General features: G+C 42.0%; 1 protein-coding gene across 1 annotated transcript; it reads left to right on the top strand.

Annotated features, from left to right (window-relative positions):
• The first annotated feature begins 6989 nt into the window (after nt 1-6989).
• LOC137422529 (uncharacterized) lies at nt 6990-18088 on the top strand. Its single transcript, XM_068109261.2, has 4 exons — nt 6990-7066; nt 11095-11285; nt 14818-15777; nt 17055-18088. Exons 2-4 carry the CDS (start codon nt 11110-11112, stop codon nt 17518-17520), a joined length of 1602 nt encoding a protein of 533 aa, XP_067965362.2. The 5' UTR covers nt 6990-7066; nt 11095-11109; the 3' UTR covers nt 17521-18088.
• The last annotated feature ends 1739 nt before the right edge of the window (nt 18089-19827 follow it).

Raw genomic sequence — 19827 nt, 5'->3', positions numbered from 1 at the left:
TTCATTACCCCATGCTCTAATTCTGAGTCTAACCATTCGCAGAATTCAATAAAAACTGCCTCTCGCTCCTCATCAATACTCCTCTGTCCTCTCTTCCTTTTTCCTTCCTCATCAGTCTTGGACAAACTGTCACCTCTCGCAAACATAAGTTTGCATCGCAAATGGTACAGTGTTTCTTCTGCTACCAAGTCGTTGATCCCTTCCAGGCGTCCAGTGACTTCAGTGCCCCAGTCATCCCCGCGACTCCGTGCTGTCTTCAGCAAGCTTGCCTTCAGTGTATCTGCAGTCAAATTATCTGGCACTCTGTATTTCTTTCTAGCTTGTGCTGGATTATTTTTGTAGAGCTGGGCTGGTTGGTTGCAAAGAATGCATACATCCTTATACAGGAGGTCAACTGACTGTGATCTTCTAGAACTGCAGCCAGTTGATGAACTGAACTCACAAGTAGTGTGTCTTCTCTTCAACTTTGATGACTCTTTCTCTGCCTTTGATGCTTGAGCTGACTTCTTGGTGGTTGCAACAAAGTTGTTGTACAGATCATTTTTACACTTCTGGTGGTACCTCAGTTTTCCTTCCTTTTGAGCCTCCTTCATACGTTCCACAACAGTAACATTTTCGACAGTTTCTGCTTGTTTCAATAAAGTGAGTATCCCTTTGGAGTTGCCTGTATGAGCCTTTCAGCTGGTGTATCCGAGCGTGCACAGATGAAGCAATTGAGCACAGGTGGAGTAACGTCTTCATCCATATTGCTAGACTCCATGTCCTGCAAAGTAGAAAATGAGATATATTTAGAAATTATTTTTCCACAAAGGAGTGTCTGTGGTGAAATATAAATGTTAACAATCAACTCAGAATCATGAAAAACCCTTATTTGACCCCTCATAAGTTACTTAAGGGCCGATTAAAAAAAATAAAAATTCTCGAAAATAATTTTTCGGTACCCGAATTCAACAGCTTTTTTTCTGGGTTTCCCACGGGAGTTGACCTTCAACATTTTAACACATGTTATTACACACCTTTATAAACATATTGGTGAAGAAATTTTTTGGTAACAATTTAGTTAACAGATTTTCATATCTTTCCCTTACTAAGAGGAAGTCTGTGAGCCATGCACAGAGATTACCATGGATACCACAACAGGAGAGTTTGGTGAGCAGGGCGGGGTGCCAGACCGTATCAAAGGCACAAGATATGTCAAGGGAGACGGCCCTGATTTCCTCTTTGGCGTTAAGGACCTCCATCCATTGTTGAGACAGCAGAAGCAGCATGTCCAGAGTAGAATGACCTGGTCTGAATCAAAATTGATAATCAGAGATCAAGCCATTGGAGCAGAGGAAGGATTTGATATCAGAAGCCCTTTTGGATTTAGAGAATATCACATATACTGTCACGTGAAAAAGTAAGTACACCCCATGTAAAGTTTTGACTTTTTCAACATATTTCAACATACAGCTATTTGATCTTCATTTCAACAATATCGATAGATAAAGGTGATATAATATAACAAATATCATGAAACATTTACATTTTGTAGTCCATTGTATAATTTAAATAAAGATAAATGCAAATTTTGCATGTGGAAAAAGTAAGTACACCCCTACATTTATCACTACTTCAAATACCTAAAATTATAATCAGGTGCACCAGCTCAGGTGCAAATGATTAGAACATCGTTAGAGAGGATCTTGGAGGAACCTGTCTTATTTAAACCTCAGACATTTAGTTTGGTTTGCTCTTTGTTGTTGAAGTGTGCGGCATCACCATGCCTAGGTCAAAAGAGCTCTCTGAGGCATTCAGAAAGAAGGTTATAGATGCCTACGAGTCTGGGAAGGGATTTTAAAAGATCTCCAAACAATTTGAAATCAATCATTCGACTGTCCGGAAGATCATCTGCAAGTGGAGAAGATTCCAAACAACTGCCAACTTGTTCAGGCCAGGCCGCCCCAGCAAGTTCAGCCCAAGAGCAGACCGCAAGATGCTGAAAGAAGTCTCGAAGAACACCAGAATGTCATCACGGGACCAAAAGGTAGCTCTTGCCACTGTTGATGTCAAAGTGCATGAGTCTACCATTAGAAAGAGGCTGCACAAATTTGATCTACATGGGAGGGGTGCCAGGAGGAAACCTTGGCTGTCCAGAAAGAACATCAGGGCAAGACTAAAGTTTGCCAATGAACACCTTGGGAAAGACCAGCACTTCTGGAACAATGTGCTCTGGACAGATGAGTCAAAGGTAGAGCTATTTGGCCACAGTACCAGAAGACATGTTTGGCGAAAACCAAAGACAGCATTTGACCACAAGAACCTGATACCAACTGTAAAGCATGGTGGTGGAAATATTATGGTTTGGGGCAGCTTTGCTGCATCAGGGCCTGGGCAGCTCACCGTCATAGAATCCACTATGAATTCTTCATTGTACCAGAGGGTGCTTGAGGATAATGTGAGGCCATCTGTCAGAAAGTTGAAGCTCAACCGAAGGTGGACCTTGCAACATGACAATGACCCTAAACATACCAGTAAATCCACCAAGGAATGGCTGAAAAGAAAGAAATGGAGGGTTCTGGAATGCCAAGTCAAAGCCTGGATCTAAATCCCCTCGAGATGTTATGGGGGGATTTGAAACGAGCTGTGCATGCAAGAAACTCCTCAAACATCGCACAGCTGAAAGAATTCTGCATGGAGCAGTGGGCAAAAATTTCTCCCAGTCGATGTCAGAGACTGGTAGACAGTTATAAGAAATGCCTACTTGAGGTTGTTTTTGCCAAAGGGGGCAATACCACCTATTAGAGCCAAGGGTGTACTTACTTTTTCCACATGCGAAATTTACATTTATGTTTATTTAAATTATACAATGGACTACAAAATGTAAATGTTTCATGATATTTGTTATATTATATTTTAGGAGTCGCGGAAGGTGAGAGAACGAGGCCATTCGTAGGGTTCGAAGTTGGTTTATTCAAACAGCAAGATCCAGCACACTAAACTCGAACGGAAGTCAGCATGCTTATATAAAGCCAAAAGCCCTCTTCGGAGGGCGTGGCTCCGGCAACCTCGCGTGCGTCACGCCCGCACAACCACAAGTCCAACAGGCCCGTGCACGTGTATTATGCCCAAATAAGGTAATAACATAAGGTAACCGCCACATGCGGTTACCTGCACATAAGGTAACCGCCACATACGTCCCCCCAGAATGCACTCCACGGGCCTATGCGTAGGCCGAGGCGACCGAGGGGCTGGTCACGGCCTCGGAGGAGGCTGCCGAGGTTCCTCGCGGGCCTCCCGAGGATGCAGGGTCGGAGAAGTAGTTGCGGTTGTAGTTGTAGTTGCGCGAGGGTGACGAAGCGGCCGTGCCGCCAACGTCAGTGCGCGCGAAGGTGATGAAGCAGCCGTGCCTTCGGAGGGTCTTGGAGTAGGCTCGCCCCTCCGGTCGTAGAGGAGGAGCCAAGCGCGGTGCGCGAACCTCATAGTCATGGCCGTCGTCGTTACCGAAACTCCGGCATTTCGAAACCGCGTTCGAAACTGCGCCCGAAGCCGTGCAGGAGAAGCCGGCGTCACCAGCTTAGGTGGCTTCCCTGGCTAGGGCGCGCTTGCCGTGTTCGTTTGCAGCCCCCGAATCCGTTCGGGGGCAGCCGGGGGTCACCAGTTTAAGAGTCGCGGAAGGCGAGAGAACGAGGCCATTCGTAGGGTTCGAAGTTGGTTTATTCAAACAGCAAGATCCAGCACACTAAACTCGAACGGAAGTCAGCATGCTTATATAAAGCCAAAAGCCCTCTTCGGAGGGCGTGGCTCCGGCAACCTCGCGTGCGTCACGTCCGCACAACCACAAGTCCAACAGGCCCGTGCACGTGTATTATGCCCAAATAAGGTAATCACATAAGGTAACCGCCACATGCGGTTACCTGCACATAAGGTAACCGCCACAATATCACCTTTATCTTTCAATATTGTTGAAATGAAGATCAAATAGCTGTATGTTGAAATATGTTGAAAAAGTCAAAACTTTACATGGGGTGTACTTACTTTTTCACATGACTGTATCTGGGTAGATTAGTAAATATCACATATTAAAATATCACATATACATGGGTTTGTTTTCTTTACTTTTTCCATACCCTTTAACATATTCAACTGAAACTTGGTACATGGCTTTATTATGATAAGTTATAGAACAAGTTTGAGTTTCAGGGCATTTGATCAATCTTTAAAATTTGTTCAAAAAATAAAAAACATTCATCGGCAATGCTAGGGGACATGTATTGCAAAGCAATTTTCACTTTTGTTTTTGAAATGGTATGCCTCATAAAAATAATGGGAGTAACTTGGCTGGAAAAAATAAGGAATACTTTAATAAGGGAAACAATTGGAGTAAAACACGCAATAACGTAGAGTATAACACGAAGAAGGCTTAGATTCATTGGCCACATTTAAAGGACAAGCAGAGTACCCACCCTACAGGCAACCTTGTTCTAACCATGCAACGCGTTCTTCTGACGCACATATTTATTTGGGCAGTGTATCCCGAAAACTGACAGATCCCTCAATCACTCCCGAAAATAAAAAATTAAAAAACCCTGGTTACGTGCATGAAGCAAAAACATGCCTACAACTTATAATTCAAAACACCCCACTGCCCTAGTAAACGTGGGCCAGGAACACTTAAAACGTGGGTCGTTAATTCACCCCAGATCTACTTTTTTGAAATTCCGACTTCTTTCCTAGAAGTCCTAGCAGTGTCCATGTGTTTTATACCTCTCCCACCCCCCTCCCCTCCCCGTGCCTCCACCCCCCCCAAGCCCTCTCCCTCCCACAGATCTCCCGATGTCCCTGCTCTCAAATGTTGTACTTGTGTGCTTCCCTCTCTATCCCCATCTTGTCTCCTGCTCCCTTTATCTTATGTTTTATGTGGCATTTTGTCATTTTGTGATTGATGTTAGCTCTTACACGAACCTCGATCTTGTATACAAACAAAACAAAAAAACTGTGCTATAAAAGGATGGAAACTTGTAATACCCCCTCCCACCTGAAGGAGGCGCTACACAATACACATTCACATAGAGAATTGGCATTCCCCCTTCGCCCCCTTCCCCACCCCCAAGACCATCGGCAAATATAAACAAACAAACACTGGTCCGTACATTATAGTAAGGATACCCGAGAATAGATTTCCAAAAAATTATCATATAAGGAAAGGTAAATGGCACCAGACCAAGAGGAAGACCACCAAAAAGGTGGATGCACTGCATCAAGGCAGATTTCAGTGCCAGACAAATAACGTCACTGGTGGAGGCACAAACATTGGCTCAAGATCATCATTATGGAACAGATGTCAGGACAGGGAGCAGCAGTCGTTGCACCTGTGTAGCCTCCTTAACCGAATAACTTACTAACTTAAGAGGAAGTCGAACACCACACTCCCCCTAATGCGCTTATCTACAAACTGGGTTAAAAAGCAATCCTGGACTAGATCTAGGAAATCCTCATCTGCTCTGCCCTTTCCCTGTTCCTGAACTCAATCTATACCTGGCAAGTTAAAATCTCCCATAATCAATACTCTTCCCTTACCACATGCCCTTCTGGATTCTTCATGTGAAACCAACCACAATTGCTGACTTAAAAGATGTAGTTATTCAGGTTATCTTGGTAGTTAAGCAAGACAATCTTCCAAAAGTGATGCGTAACCTGTTGCTTCATATAAGAAAATATATTATCTGTCACTGGTGTCGAGTTCCGATTTATTTATCGATTTTTACCTTTTTTATGGCCCAGTCCGTTGTGTATCAATCAGTGCATTTGCACAAAACTTAGATATAGCATATTTATCCAACTTTTACTGTACAATGATGTCTGCGATACCCATAAATTAATCTACCCAGATCTATCAATTACCACCCAAAACCCAACAAAATTGCCCCATACCCTGACATCACTTGTAGTTGCCTAAACATATATTTAGTTAATTTTTAGTTTGGACAATTCCCAATCGAATAGTTATCTCTATATTAGATGTACATTCCGTACCATGGGGAAAGGAAATAGGAGTAAATTGAAAATAGGAAAGAGGAAATGAGGAGGAGAGGAGAGACGGAGGGAAAAAGAATGTCAATGGAAGCGTTTTGGAACAAGAAGAAAAGAGCGCATTGTTGGTGAGTGGGGATCGAGGCAAAAAGGAGATAAATTCTAAATTTGGATACATAAACGCATTGATAATGTTGGAAAGACAAAAGCAATATGTAGGCCTGCACACTGACCTAGAAAACCAAAAGAATATATAAAACAAAATAATAAAACAAACCAAAATAGTATTAGAATGGTATTCGCAAAAAGAATCGACATGTGAACATTTTGAGGCAAGAAACTGGAAACTTGCACAAGTTTGACATGTCTGAATTTATTGCTGAAAATATTAATTTTCTTCGAATACAATATTTATTTAATGTATTGCTGAAAAGTTTCCCATTTACCGTTCTAAATAAACTCATTCGCTCATTCACCCATTCCATTTAAATAAACTCATTCACCCATTTAAAAAAGGGCTCAGTCGCCGGTGTGCGTGCGTGCGTGCGTCCGTCGACGGGCCTTGTATTCTCGTACCTATTCAATAAAATATGGGAAGGATTAGTTCCAACCAGATCACTGCAGCATTGACATTGCTCATCTGGTGAAATGTGTTTCCACAACTTCCTAGGATTCGGTTTCAGTGCCATCAACAGAAAGGAATCAAAGCTTGAAAACATTCCCATGGAAAAGCCTTGTGATAAAGAGGGCACATGTGTTTTGTCAGACTTCCATTGTCCTTGGGTTTCCTTTCATGTGTGCTGTATAAGCACGACATGAAAGCTTTCTTTAGAGGTGCCCTTATGTTGCGTGAGCTATTCGCAGATCCCACCCAAACGCATTGACCGCACGCGTCCTTGAAGAATTTTGCTTGGTTGGGCAAAAAGCTGGATTCTGTTTGGGCCTTCCTCTTCACCAGGCTGCCACCACTAGAAACCTGGCCTTGAAGTAATTAAAGACAGAACATAAAGGCTTCGTGAGTTTTTGAAGGAGCTAGTTCGGAAAAGTGTGAAAGGTGAGAATGTTTCTTTTATTTATTTATTTATTTATTTATTTATTTATTTCTATAGATTTTAATGTGAGATGTTCAAACTGACTTTTTCGATTTGACAGGATGCTCCAGACGTGTCACTTATTTATTTTTGAGCTGAAAAACCTGGGTTTGAATCCCGACTATGTACTGTCGGATTGGTGCTTTGCGCGCGGAAAGGAATTGTTTCACAAAAGTGCACGTACCATTAATCTGGGTGTCCCACCTGTTACCATTATAATTGGTGGACGTTGAAGGTCCCATCCATGGTGTCTCGCGAAGATTTGGCTAGTTATCACCGGCACGCTGAACAAATTCTCAATTTCTCCCACCTTCGGTCCAACGCCAGGTCTGTCCGGCCAGTTTTTGAAAGACCTGGGTCGCAAAGTTTCCTTGGCTCACCCCCCCCCCCTCATGAATTGCTGCTGATTCTGGCAAAGACCTCTGGCAAAAGTTGAAAGTTGTTCCATAAAATAATACAAGGCACTGACTTTTTGAGCCTTGCCCTTCATTGGAGCAAAGAGAAAGACCCAAAATGTCAGCGCTTTGTGTTCTAATTTGGAGCAAACACCTTTCACCATTTTTACCTCCACCACCAAACGTGGACGGAGGTTATGTTTCCAACCCTGTCTGTTTGTGGGCACGATATCCCAAAAAGTTATGGACGGATTTGGAAGAAATTGGGTAGAGAGGTTGCGTGTGCGACAAGGACAAAATGATTCGATTTGGGTGAAGATCCGGATCCATATACGAGAATTTTAAGAGTTTTTAAGTGGTTCTTCACCACTGAGAGATGGGGCCACAAACGATACATAGCAGGACATCTCAAAAAGTTATGGACGGCTTTGGACAAAACTTGGTGTACAGGTTGTGTGTGTGACAAGGACGAATCGATTCGACTTTGGTGAAGTTCCGGATCCGGATCCAGCGTATCAATGGGATACAAGACGTAAACTGTTCAGCCTGGTGGAGGTACGTGCTCTACTGAGTGCTCATTCTAGTTTTCTCGTGTTTATTCTTTACAAGATGGGACTATATATTACCTCCGCCACGGAAGGTGGAAGGAGGTTATGTTTTCACCCCTGTCTATTTGTCTGTCTGTCTGTGAACAAGATATCTCAAACAGTTGTTGACGGATTCGGAGGAAATTTGGCACGGAGGTAGCATATTTGACAAGGACGAAATGATTATATTTTGGTGAAGATCCGGATTCGGATTCGGCTAGTAGAATTTTTTCAGTGATTCTTCACCATTGGGAGATAGGGCCAAAAACGATACATAACATGATATCTCAAAAAGTTGAGGACGGATTTGGACGAAACCTCTTGGACAGGTTGTGTGTGTGACATGGACTAATCGATTCGATTTTGGTGGAGATCTGAATATGGATTCGGATAAGAATATGGATATGGATATGGATCTGAATATGATCTGAATGATGATCTGATCTGAATATGATCTGATCTGAATATATGGATATAAGAATATGGATCTGAATATGGATTCGGATTCGGATTCGGATATTCGGACAATATGCAACATTAACAACAAGAAGGTGGGCCTATAATTGTGGCTGTTAAATTAGTATTATTAGTCGACTCTGACTTTGAGGGACATTGTTTACTTTTTGTCAAAACCTGGCGTTGAATCTCGAGTCAACAAGTTCGAGTCGAGTGTCTTGAGTCGAGTCTACTCTCACACCCCCAAGCTGATGATGCGTCGTCCATCTTTAAAGGTTTTCTAATGTCAATTTGGTTTTCTCTTTGGATTCTCTTTTATTAACCTTACCGGTAGATGTTAATTAATATGTGCAATTAACATTTCCTGAGAAATTTCAAATTGTTTGATTGAGCGACAATGTCTCAAGTTGAAACTTTCCAATCCCATGTCTTGTTGAGTGTCCAACCTCCCAAATCTCGAGTCGAGTTGCAAGAAATGCGATTTAAGTCTGACTCGAGTTTCACCCTTTGACTCAAGAACTTCAGGATTGCCTTGTGTTTGTAAATTTTTGGTGACTCCGAATGAAACGAAATTGTATTGTCTGCTCTGTATCTCAATGTTATGATGTCAGGCATAGCGTTCAAAACCTAATTTGTTTGCCTGTTCCATAAAAATCGCATTTCTTAATGATATCTTGGCTTTTACGACATTTAAACCAAATATGCCTACGTCTTGGTTGAAATGAGTGATGAGATCAGATTTCAGAGGCTATGAAGAGCTTAGTACAGTTGGTACTTGGGTGGAAGGTCTCCATGGTGTTGTTGGTTGAGTGATAACAGAAGAACCCATTTGCTAGTGTATTCATCTTTGAGCTGCATGGCTGTGGTCTTGTTTCTCTGTGGAATCGAACCAGACGAAAACTGAAGTTGTGGTGCAGTGCCTGAAAGGAAAGGTATATGTTGGAGCACACTCTCCTTCAGAAGGAGATGTAAAGTCTGTTACCCCACATACATTGAGGGTATATGGTATATCTATATGGTATATGTATACTATATGTATCTAAACAGTAGGCCAATTCTTTGCAAAGAGATTAATGGGATGTGCATCTTGATTATAAAGAGATATAGATATGTTATAATAATTGGAAAGTTATTGGGATATTTGGGTTTGTATGTTGAAGATAAGTAAATTGATCAAGTTAATGGGGTGAGAATGAAGCGTGAAACGATCGTGGACGAATTAGGAAGAAATTTGGTGAGCTACATGATGTCCTCCTGATTATGGATGGATTGGGAGTAAACTTGGTGAGCTACATGATGTCCTCCTGATTATGGATGGATTGGGAGTAAACTAGGTGAGCGACATGATGTCCTCCTGATTATAGACGGATTGGGAGTAAACTTTGTGAGCTACATGATGTCCTCCTGATTATGGACGGATTGGGAGTAAACTTTGTGAGCTACATGATGTCCTCCTAATTATGGACGGATTGGGAGTAAACTAGGTGAGCTACATGATGTCCTCCTGATTATAGACGGATTGGGAGTAAACTTTGTGAGCTAGATGATGTCCTCCTGATTATGGATGGATTGGGAGTAAACTTTGTGAGCTACATGATGTCCTCCTGATTATGGATGGATTGGGAGTAAACTTGGTGAGCTACATGATGTCCTCCTGATTATGGACGGATTGGGAGTAAACTTGGTGAGCTACATGATGTCCTCCTGATTATGGACGGATTGGGAGTAAACTTGGTGAGCTACATGATGTCCTCCTGATTATGGACGGATTGGGAGTAAACTTGGTGAGCTACATGATGTCCTCCTGATTATAGATGGATTGGGAGTAAACTTTGTGAGCTACATGATGTCCTCCTGATTATGGACAGATTGGGAGTAACCTTGGTGAGCTACATGATGTCCTCCTGATTATGGACGGATTGGGAGTAACCTTGGTGAGCTACATGATGTCCTCCTGATTATAGACGGATTGGGAGTAAACCTGGTGAGCTACATGATGTCCTCCTGATTATGGATGGATTGGGAGTAAACTTTGTGAGCTACATGATGTCCTCCTGATTATAGATGGATTGGGAGTAAACTTGGTGAGCTACATGATGTTCTCCTGATTATGGACGGATTGGGGATAAACTTGGTGAGCTACATGATGTCCTCCTGATTATGGACGGATTGGGAGTAACCTTGGTGAGCTACATGATGTCCTCCTGATTATAGATGGATTGGGAGTAAACCTGCTGAGCTACATGATGTCCTCCTGATTATAGACGGATTGGGAGGAAATTTGAGAGGTGATCATCATGACACATTCGAGTGTCAACGACAATTTTCAACAAAATGTTTGATGCTGTTACTGATCTTTGCTCAATATGAGTGGATCGGAATTCTACAAGGAATCTGAAATTTAATACCCGTTTTCTTAGAACTTGGATAGCCCAGTTTACTTCTCAGTGGATAAAATGCTTTACTGGATTCAGAATGTGTTTTTTATGTGTCTTGTGCTTATCCTTTGTGAATTTATCTCTGTGATTGTTTTGACCTGTCTGACCATTGCAGAATTCTTTCCCAGTGATGTGCTCAAACAATTCAGTCATGCTTATACTGATTGCTTTTGCATTTTGTGGGCTGATGGGAGGCCTGGCCGAGGCTATTAACAAGACCAGAGAAAGGCCGACTAAGGTAGAGCTTGGCCTGTTTGCAGAAACACAGCAGAGAGATCCCAAGGAGTGGGAATCACCGCTAACAAGGTACCAATGTCAACACTTGATTGTGGAGCTTATAGTAACAGACACTTAAACGGTTATTTCGATTTAATATTTCCGTGACAGGAAAATTATACATTCCACAAGAAAATACATAAATAAATATAAATGAGTAATGTTTGCTGCTCGAGACCTCTTGGGTGATCTGGAAAGCCCTCGCTTCCTTGTTCGGATGACTCCACATCATGGTTGGCTACTGGAAGAAGTTCAGTCTTTTGAACTTTTAAATTAGGTGTCATCTTCAGCCATGACCTCTCTGGGGCCAACCTCATAGCAAAGCTGGCCTCCTATCTAGCTGCAAACTGGGCATCCTCATCATCCCTTGATAAATCAGAACTACTGGCAGGCCTACAAGGTCTTCTCCTTGACTCAATGGAGTACTCTCCCATATGGCATCACCTCTGTCTCTCCTTGAACATAAAGCTCTCGGTATTATTAAAAATTCCCCTCAATGGGTCCGAAATGCTCTCAAAGACAGGTAGGTGGCACCTCTGTTGTTTTTTTAAAATCACCTCTCCTCTGGTCCAGCTCTCTATCTGCTCTCTCATCCCTCCAACATTCCCCAACTCCTCCAGGATGCACTCATTCTTCCAATAACCCTCTCTTGGGTAAACTTCCAAAATCCAGGCATACTGCATGCCTCCATTATTTTGCTTTCCTTTTCTCACACATGTGAGATCACCTTCCTGAGGCTGTTCAATCCCATCTTCCCTCCTGAACTTGAAGCAAGCAGCGAACTACCATGTCATGTCATTCCCATCCCTCCACGATCTTTATTTTACCCCATTAATCCGACATAACCGAATCCTCTTGCTTCCATGTTAATGTGTTTCCTTGCCTCCTCTCTCTTCTCTTCCTGATCATTCGTTCCCTGGCTTATTATGTCCAAGTCTTGGCCCATTTCCCCACTGTCAGTAATTGTCTTTTTCTCTTCTGTCACCACCCTATTCCATGAGTCTAGATTTTGTATGCAATAAATTCATAAATCAATTGGTCAGTTGCAAGTGCCCACACCCACAAAGCACAAAAGTCATCCATTGTATTTTGAAGAAATCCTCTATCAGCCTTATGATGTGGCAATTCCCAAGCTAATGTAATGCCTTCCGCTTTCCTAGCAGGTCGATGGAAGTAAGGAAGGACATCCCCACACAAGCAATCACAACTGTTTAATTACAATAAAATGATGGCAAGAAGTCAAGAACGATGTTAAACACACATAGTATTGCTACTACTCATATAATTTGAGAAGCCTCTGTTTATTTTTGTTTCGTTATTGTTGTTTTTTTTTACTTCAATGCACTCCTAAACCTCTGGACAAAATGTGTTGAAATTTTGTGGTTATACTCAGGGTATACATAGGAAGGTTGATGTGGTTAAACAAAATCATAGTCCCAGGGGTTCAAGCTTGGACTAGGCCCCCAATTCTCTTTATGAAAATATGTACAACATCGCGCTCTCCCGGGGCGAGTCATATCAAGTCACACTAAAATCGCCAATCCTGGGGGAATTATCCTGTCTTCACTAGTATTCAATAAATGTCTGATATGCTAAAATGGAAGACAGGGGTACAAACCGAGAGGGAACCCAAACGAGATGACCAGTGGCGGCATTATTTAGTCCGAAACGGGGGCTAATGGATTTGGTCTCGTCCATCCGTCTGTACGTCCACAACCATAACTTGGAGATGTATGGACTGATATTGTTCATACTTGGCACAAAGACAATACATGACGGTGTACACATGCACATCATTTTGTTTCACGATTCGATCAAAGATGGCTGACTGGCGGCCATTTTAGTTGTAAAAAACCCGATGTTGAACACGTCCGCAACCTTTTCTCGGACATGCATTTACCGATCTTCAAATTTGGCAGACAGATAATGAATGATGGGTTACATATGCAGAAGATTTTGTTTTGTCACCCGACCAAAGATGGCCGACTGACAGCCTTTAACTCCGTTCAGAAAAATTACTAAAAGCACGGTGAGGGTTATGACATTTTATGTCTTTTTCTTCTTTTTCATTTGGGGGCTGCATGCCTCTGTGGGACTTTTTGTTTTACCTGACCTTTTCACGGAAATGCAATTCAAGTGCCTTTATAAGGGTGACCACAACACGGTACCTATACCTTACCTGCAATAACTTCCTCGATATTAATGATATCTTCTTACCTTTTGAAGGTGCACAAAGTGGAGTTTGTGTATATTCAGCAGATTTTGATTTCGTCATGGCAGTCCCATTTTTTCAACATGCTGTGGACAACTAAAGAAAAATCGTTTTCAGTCAAAATTTATCTGAGAACAAAATCATTCAAGAAGACTCAAACTGAGATCAGGTTAGATGCTTAAAGACAATGTCTACCGAGGAAGACCACAATTCATAGATGATCACAAAACATTAATAACTCATTTAAAAAAAAATCCGTTTAATCAGACGACTCACTGAAATATTTTTTTTAAATTGTCGTATAGGAACCACCTTTAGATGCCATTTTTCCCCACAGAGCAGGGGTTGGCCTTTTTTGGGCACCGTAGTCCCCTTTTTTGAAGCAATGTTTTATGGCCGGATGCCCTTCCTGCCGCCAACCCTGTTAGTCGCCTCTTGTGACACACAGGGAATTACCAGTGAACTGGTACTCAATTTGCCGACCTCGGAAGGATGACAGGCAGAGTCAACACCCCTGGCGTTAATTCAGCGATCGACCCGGGATTCGAACCCAGGATCCTGGGATCCCAAGCCGGCGCCCTAACCGCTAAGCCAACACCAGGCTCAATTGTCGTATCCAGATCCATATTTGATCTTCACCAAAATCGAATTAATTCGACCTTGTCACACACCCAACCGGTCCACCAAGTTTCGTCCGAATCCATGTACAACTTTTTGACATATCCTGTTCACAGACAGACAGATAAACAGACAGGGGTGAAAACATAACCTCCGCTCACCTTCGGCACCAGAGGTAATAAAAAAAAAAGGTTTCTTAAATTGTATGAGTACCGTCTTCTTGTCATCACCCATTATATAATATTTTTTGTAGTCGTTTAGATTAGAGAGAGAGAGGTGTTAGTTTAATTACCATGAGGAAGGTGTTAGTTTAATTACCCAAGGGGAAGAAAAACAATATAGCTCTTAGTTAAAAAGGAATACTAATCTCTGTGAAGACCGGTGTTAGTCTGCATCTGTAGGCAATACAAACCATGGATTTTATGGCCATTGGCCACTTATCATTTCCCATGACGATCATATATGCTCGCCTACTTTTAATTGATAAAATTAATAAAAACCGAATTAAAAATCAAGCAGTTTGTTCTGTCATAGGTTGAGAAAGTAAATGTATTCAGTAATGCATGGGCCTTCATCACTAAAGACAAACAAGGCAGAACAGTTTTAGTGAAATGGGATCACATCGGGCATGCAAACACTGCTGTGGGTGGTTATAATGGTTATGATGGTTGAATTAATTGTGTGGTATACTAACTAGGCCTTTACCGACCTCATTTTTCTTTGATGCTGCAGGCAGTTCATCAACTCTCATGACGAAGAGAAGAATCCAACAACTGCAATACATGCAAAAGAAAATTTGGAGAGGGCAAAGCCATTGAACTCTGAACTGGACACCATTTTGCGGAGTCAGTGGAAAGAAAGATCAGTGGAAGAGGAAGAGACTGGAGAGCACCAAGCCTTTGCTACAGTCACAGGAAGACCCTGTGGTGCAACATGCCATAAACTCTTCTCCAACATTGTGATTTTGCTCGCTGCTCTGACAAACGGTGGTCACTGGCCGAGTTGTTCTGATAATGGAAATAGAGACGGACCACCTATTCTGAAAAAGTCTCCATTATACAGCAGTCAAAATCTTAGTGATCGATCCTTGATTGAGGTGAGTCAACAGACTGGAAAGGTCACATTATTTGCAATACCTTGTCGGACATTTTTCATGTTAAGAAGCAAAGAACAAGAGACAAAAAGAGACAACCCATGGGAAAACTTGACACAACCTGGTCTCGATGGCATATTTTCACCAGAGTTTGAAAAATATTCCCTTGCCTCTCAAAGAAACTCGTCAAAGACTTTGATTCAACCCAAATGGCCATCGGACACCGAGCACAATCGAGGGGCAAGTGGAAGCACTCCATTAATCCCAAATGATCAGAAGGAGATGCACGGCGATGCGTCAGACTGGACGGAAAGTGGAGAGAATAAGACCAGTTTCCAAACTAGAGACACTGAACATCTGAAAGCCTCCAGTTTAAAAAGGCAGGCACGACGAATGGTTCGTTGGTTACGGGCAAGACGTGGTACAACACCAGTAGCCTTCCTCATCAACCGACTCCTTGAGCAAGTAATAAAGGACGTGATGGCACTGCCTCCAATGCAGGACCCACAGATCTTCTTGGCCTTCAAGCACATACTGAGGATTTGGTCTGGTGAGGAACAAGAGAATAATGCAACAGCAGCCAAAGAAACAATTTCTGGGTAAGGTTCTTTCACTTTTCTTTCTTTACAGGAGTGAGGCTCATGGAAGAGCAAGGTAGAACTGGCAGTGGGACAACAATCAAGTCAATGAATGAATGGGAAAATGGGGGTGGGAGAAGGGGAGGAAAACGAAACCACATTGCATCAATTGTTATCTGAAAGTTGGCTTAACATAATCTCTTGCTGAAAAATCCTGGTTCACCAACATTACGATTGTAACATCCATTCTTGTAGTGTCATGTCCACATGCCTTATATGTCAAAGATAATGGGTTTGAATATTGTCTTAGGTTTTTTTTAAACATATTAAATCCTGCATGAAGGACTGTGAAGTGATGCAAAGCAAACAACCTCTGATAGAAAATCCAATACCTGGGACATCTGTCTAGTGGGCATCACAAGCAACGTAAAAGGTGAAAAGCTCATCACCTCCGCCACTGAAGGTGGATGGAGGTCATGTTTTCACCCCTGTCTGTTTGTTTGCCTGTGAACAAGATATCTCAAAAAGTTGTGGACGGATTCAAACGAAATTTGGCAGAGATGTAGTGTATGTGACAAGGACGAAATGATTCGATTTTGGGGAAGATCCGGATTCGGATCCGGCTAGTATAATGTTTTCAGTGATTCTTCACCATTGAGAGACGGGGCAAAAAACGATACATAGCAGGATATCCCAAAACGGTATGGACAGATTTGGACGAAACTTGGTGGACAGGTTGGGTGTGTGACAAGAACTAATCAATTTGATGTTGGTGAAGATCTGAATATGGATTCAGATACGAGAATTATTTAATTTTTTAAGTGATTCGTCATAATTTGGTGATCTGGCTAAAACTGATATATAACATGATATTTAAAAAAAGTTATGGATGCCTTATGACTAAACTTGGTAGACGAGTTGGTTAGGTGACAAGATCAAGCCGATTAGATTTTGGTTCAGGTCCGAATACAGATCCGGCCTATCAGTGGGATACAAAACAAACTGTTCAGCCTGGCGGAGGAGTGCCGTTCTAGTTCACTTTCATATTATTAAGCAAAACAATAGGAAACGTCAGAAAGTATAATGTGACAAATTTTTTGTTCTTTCAATAATGCTTATTCATACAAATGGTGAAGAATGTAAACATACAGATGCAAAAAACAATGTTGTTTTGATCATGACAAAGTAAAGCATCACAATTGAAGGAAAGGTCTGAATAGTAAGTGTATGATGCACGTTTCATTAATTTTTTTTTTTTAATCTTTCTTTACCTGCTACCCTGTGGGCATATGTGGCAGAGAGGCAGCAAGTGACCCGTTGGCGAGTTTTCTGCTATTAAAAGCCTTACACACAGCTCGAGCATGGTGGTTCCAGCATCGGGTGAGCAGGCTGCAACGCCGGGATACTGCCGTGGAGAGACCGTCCCTTGAATGTCTGTTGCGGCCTCTATCTGTCAACCTGTCAAAGGATAACTTATTTGATGACATTCTAACTGAACCTGAGACTGTGAACATCCAAGACTGTGGTGGGGATTGTGTTGTGCTGGGTAGGCCCGATCAGTTCCTTCCTCACACACAGTATGTGGCCCTCCTTTCAGAGCAGGAGCATAGACCATGCTGTGTTCCTGTGACTTTTAGTCCCATCCAAGTAATTGTGTTGGAAAGTCAGAATGTTGATTCTTCTGAAACAAGGCGTACATCAAGTGATGCCGTGGTTCTACGACACTACCACAACTTAGTTGCAACTACATGTGGTTGTCGTTAGCCAAATTTTTCCCTCAATTATATTTACAAGTAATGATGGTGACACTGGTGCTCCATGAATAATACTTAAACCTTATTAGTGCATTTTAAGCAGGGGACACTTAGTCCTGCGCTACCTTCCGTATATCTTTAAATTTTCTCATTATAAAAGGTCACAAACAGTTACATCACGGATCACCACTGCATTTCATAGCATATTACTATAATTCACCAAATGTGTGTCCGTCTGTCCATCCGTCTGTTCCCAGGTACCGCAAAAACGGCTGAACCGATCGCAACGAAATTTTGGGTGGGTAATCCTGGGACCCCCTGGAGTAAAATACGCTATATTGTTTTTCCAATTAGGAAAATTTTTCCAATTTTTCAGTTTTTCCAAATAATGATAGAATAATATTTACCGATATGAACAGTGATGTGGCTTTTATTGAAATTCTACAAATACTGTTTAGATTTTGATGATTTGCATGTGATATGATTTAACGGATGTTTATATAAATCGTTTATACAAACGTGTATTTTATGTAATCGTTTATTTTATAAAATACAAAAATAAAAAAGCCTTCAATTTCTGATATTTTGCCTTTTCTTTTGGGTCCCCCAACTGAAGCCCTGCCCGCAGGGCGGGTACCGTTGCTTGTTGGCCCTAATACCATTTTGTTAATTAAAGGAGCAGTGGCTAAAATTGGAACCATTCCAGTTCCATAGGTAAACCAAAAAAGAAAGAAAAAAGACAATGATCATTTGATGACTTTTTTTGGTATTTTTTAATTAAATGACCTAGGCTGATGGAAGAGTAATGATATAGGGGATAAACATGCATATGTCCTGACAGTAAAGCAGTGTGAGTATGAGAGATAGAAAAAGGAAGGAGGGAGAGGGAGAGGGGGAGAGGGGAAGAGGGGGAGAGGGGGAGAGGGGGAGAGAGGGAGAGAGGGAGAGAGGGAGAGAGGGAGAGAGGGAGAGAGGGAGAGAGAGAGAGAGAGAGAGAGAGAGAGAATGAATGAATGAATGAATATGAATATGAATGAATGAAAAAGAAGATTAATCTGCAAAAGGATTTAGTGATGTAGGTTTAACGGGGGGGGGGGGGAGGGCGGGAGGAGGGGGAGGAGGAGGGGGAGGAGGAGAGGGAGGAGGAGGGGGAGGAGGGGGGAGGGAGGAGGGAGGGGGACTCAGTCTCTTTCCTCAAGCAGGAGAGGTATAACAATCTCATATCATCCCCGCCATCTTTTCGACCCCTATGAACCATATCTAATCTAACGCAACCTTCTTCTTGTCGGTTACTGTACCCACCCCATCTCTCTCCTCTTTTACTGTTTGTTCATTTCCTTACTTATTATGCCCAAATTTTTACTGACTACCAGACTGTTAATTCGTATCGTCCCTTAGACTTTGTCAGAGATATGAACATTTGTCTACCATAGAAAAAACATGAGTATAGTTATAAATTTGGGGTCCATCTATTTATTATTTGCGTACAGGTGTGGAAGAGAGTTTTGGGGGTTGAGTACGTTCAAATTACAATTGTGAATATATAATAACATTTTATTTGCCAATATTCCCTGAAATTGTGAACTCAAGGCAACTTGTCACTGCAAAAACAAGAAACGACTTTGAAGCACCATGTGGAGTATAACCTTGTGCTTTATGCAGAGGTCAATGTTTGTAGATTGGGATGGGGTGGGGGCTGTGTAAGTTTGTATTGGTTCATTTACTTTACACTCAATAAATTTCAGAATTACATACACAAAACCTTTGACAAAGACTTTTTGTCTTTTGCGTTTTTGTACATGCATAAAGAAACCACGACTCATGTATCTGTGTGATTTAGAAACAGTATGCCTCTTATTCACTGTTTTACATGCGACATGCCGCAGGTCTACAAGGGCTTCGTGTTGCAATTTTTGAAATGTCCATCCATTGGTCGACAGCTGCCAGACCACACCCATATCTATCCCTTGACTCCACCCACCATGGCACGAGACAAAATGATATGGCCGCCATCTTGATTTTCTGGTGGGCCGAACACATTAGGCCTGCAGGCTTCTGCTACATTGTCCAGCCTTGTTGCGTCAGATTTCCATTGGCTTTGTTTGATTCGAGTGTTAAGTTATTAGTAAGGTTTAATCAAGCCTGTACACACCTCCGTAAAAAGATGGCGTGACCTCATTTTTAAACGGCCACATATGCGCGTTAAATGCACGTTTCCTAATCAACCATTTACTTACACTCGCTCTTAATGGTTGAATGACCACGTACAGGTTTTTATGAACAAAAGGTTTATTACCACAAAGAGAGTGGAAGGGCA

The sequence above is a fragment of the Myxine glutinosa genome, chromosome 2, assembly GCF_964187855.1.
Source record: "Myxine glutinosa chromosome 2, kmMyxGlut1.1, whole genome shotgun sequence".
NCBI classification, from domain to species: Eukaryota; Metazoa; Chordata; class Myxini; order Myxiniformes; family Myxinidae; genus Myxine; species Myxine glutinosa.
Note: the sequence above shows the minus strand (reverse complement) of the source record. Positions and strands in the feature narration are given on the sequence as shown.

What these genes read in the sequence shown, in the direction of transcription:
- LOC137422529 (XM_068109261.2), top strand. Translation starts at nt 11,110, where the DNA reads ATGTGCTCAAACAATTCAGTCATGCTTATACTGATTGCTTTTGCATTT. An exon ending in TGGGAATCACCGCTAACAAG is followed by an intron (nt 11,286 to 14,817) that starts GTACCAATGTCA and finishes TTGATGCTGCAG; the next exon opens with GCAGTTCATCAACTCTCATG. An exon ending in GCCAAAGAAACAATTTCTGG is followed by an intron (nt 15,778 to 17,054) that starts GTAAGGTTCTTT and finishes CATATGTGGCAG; the next exon opens with AGAGGCAGCAAGTGACCCGT.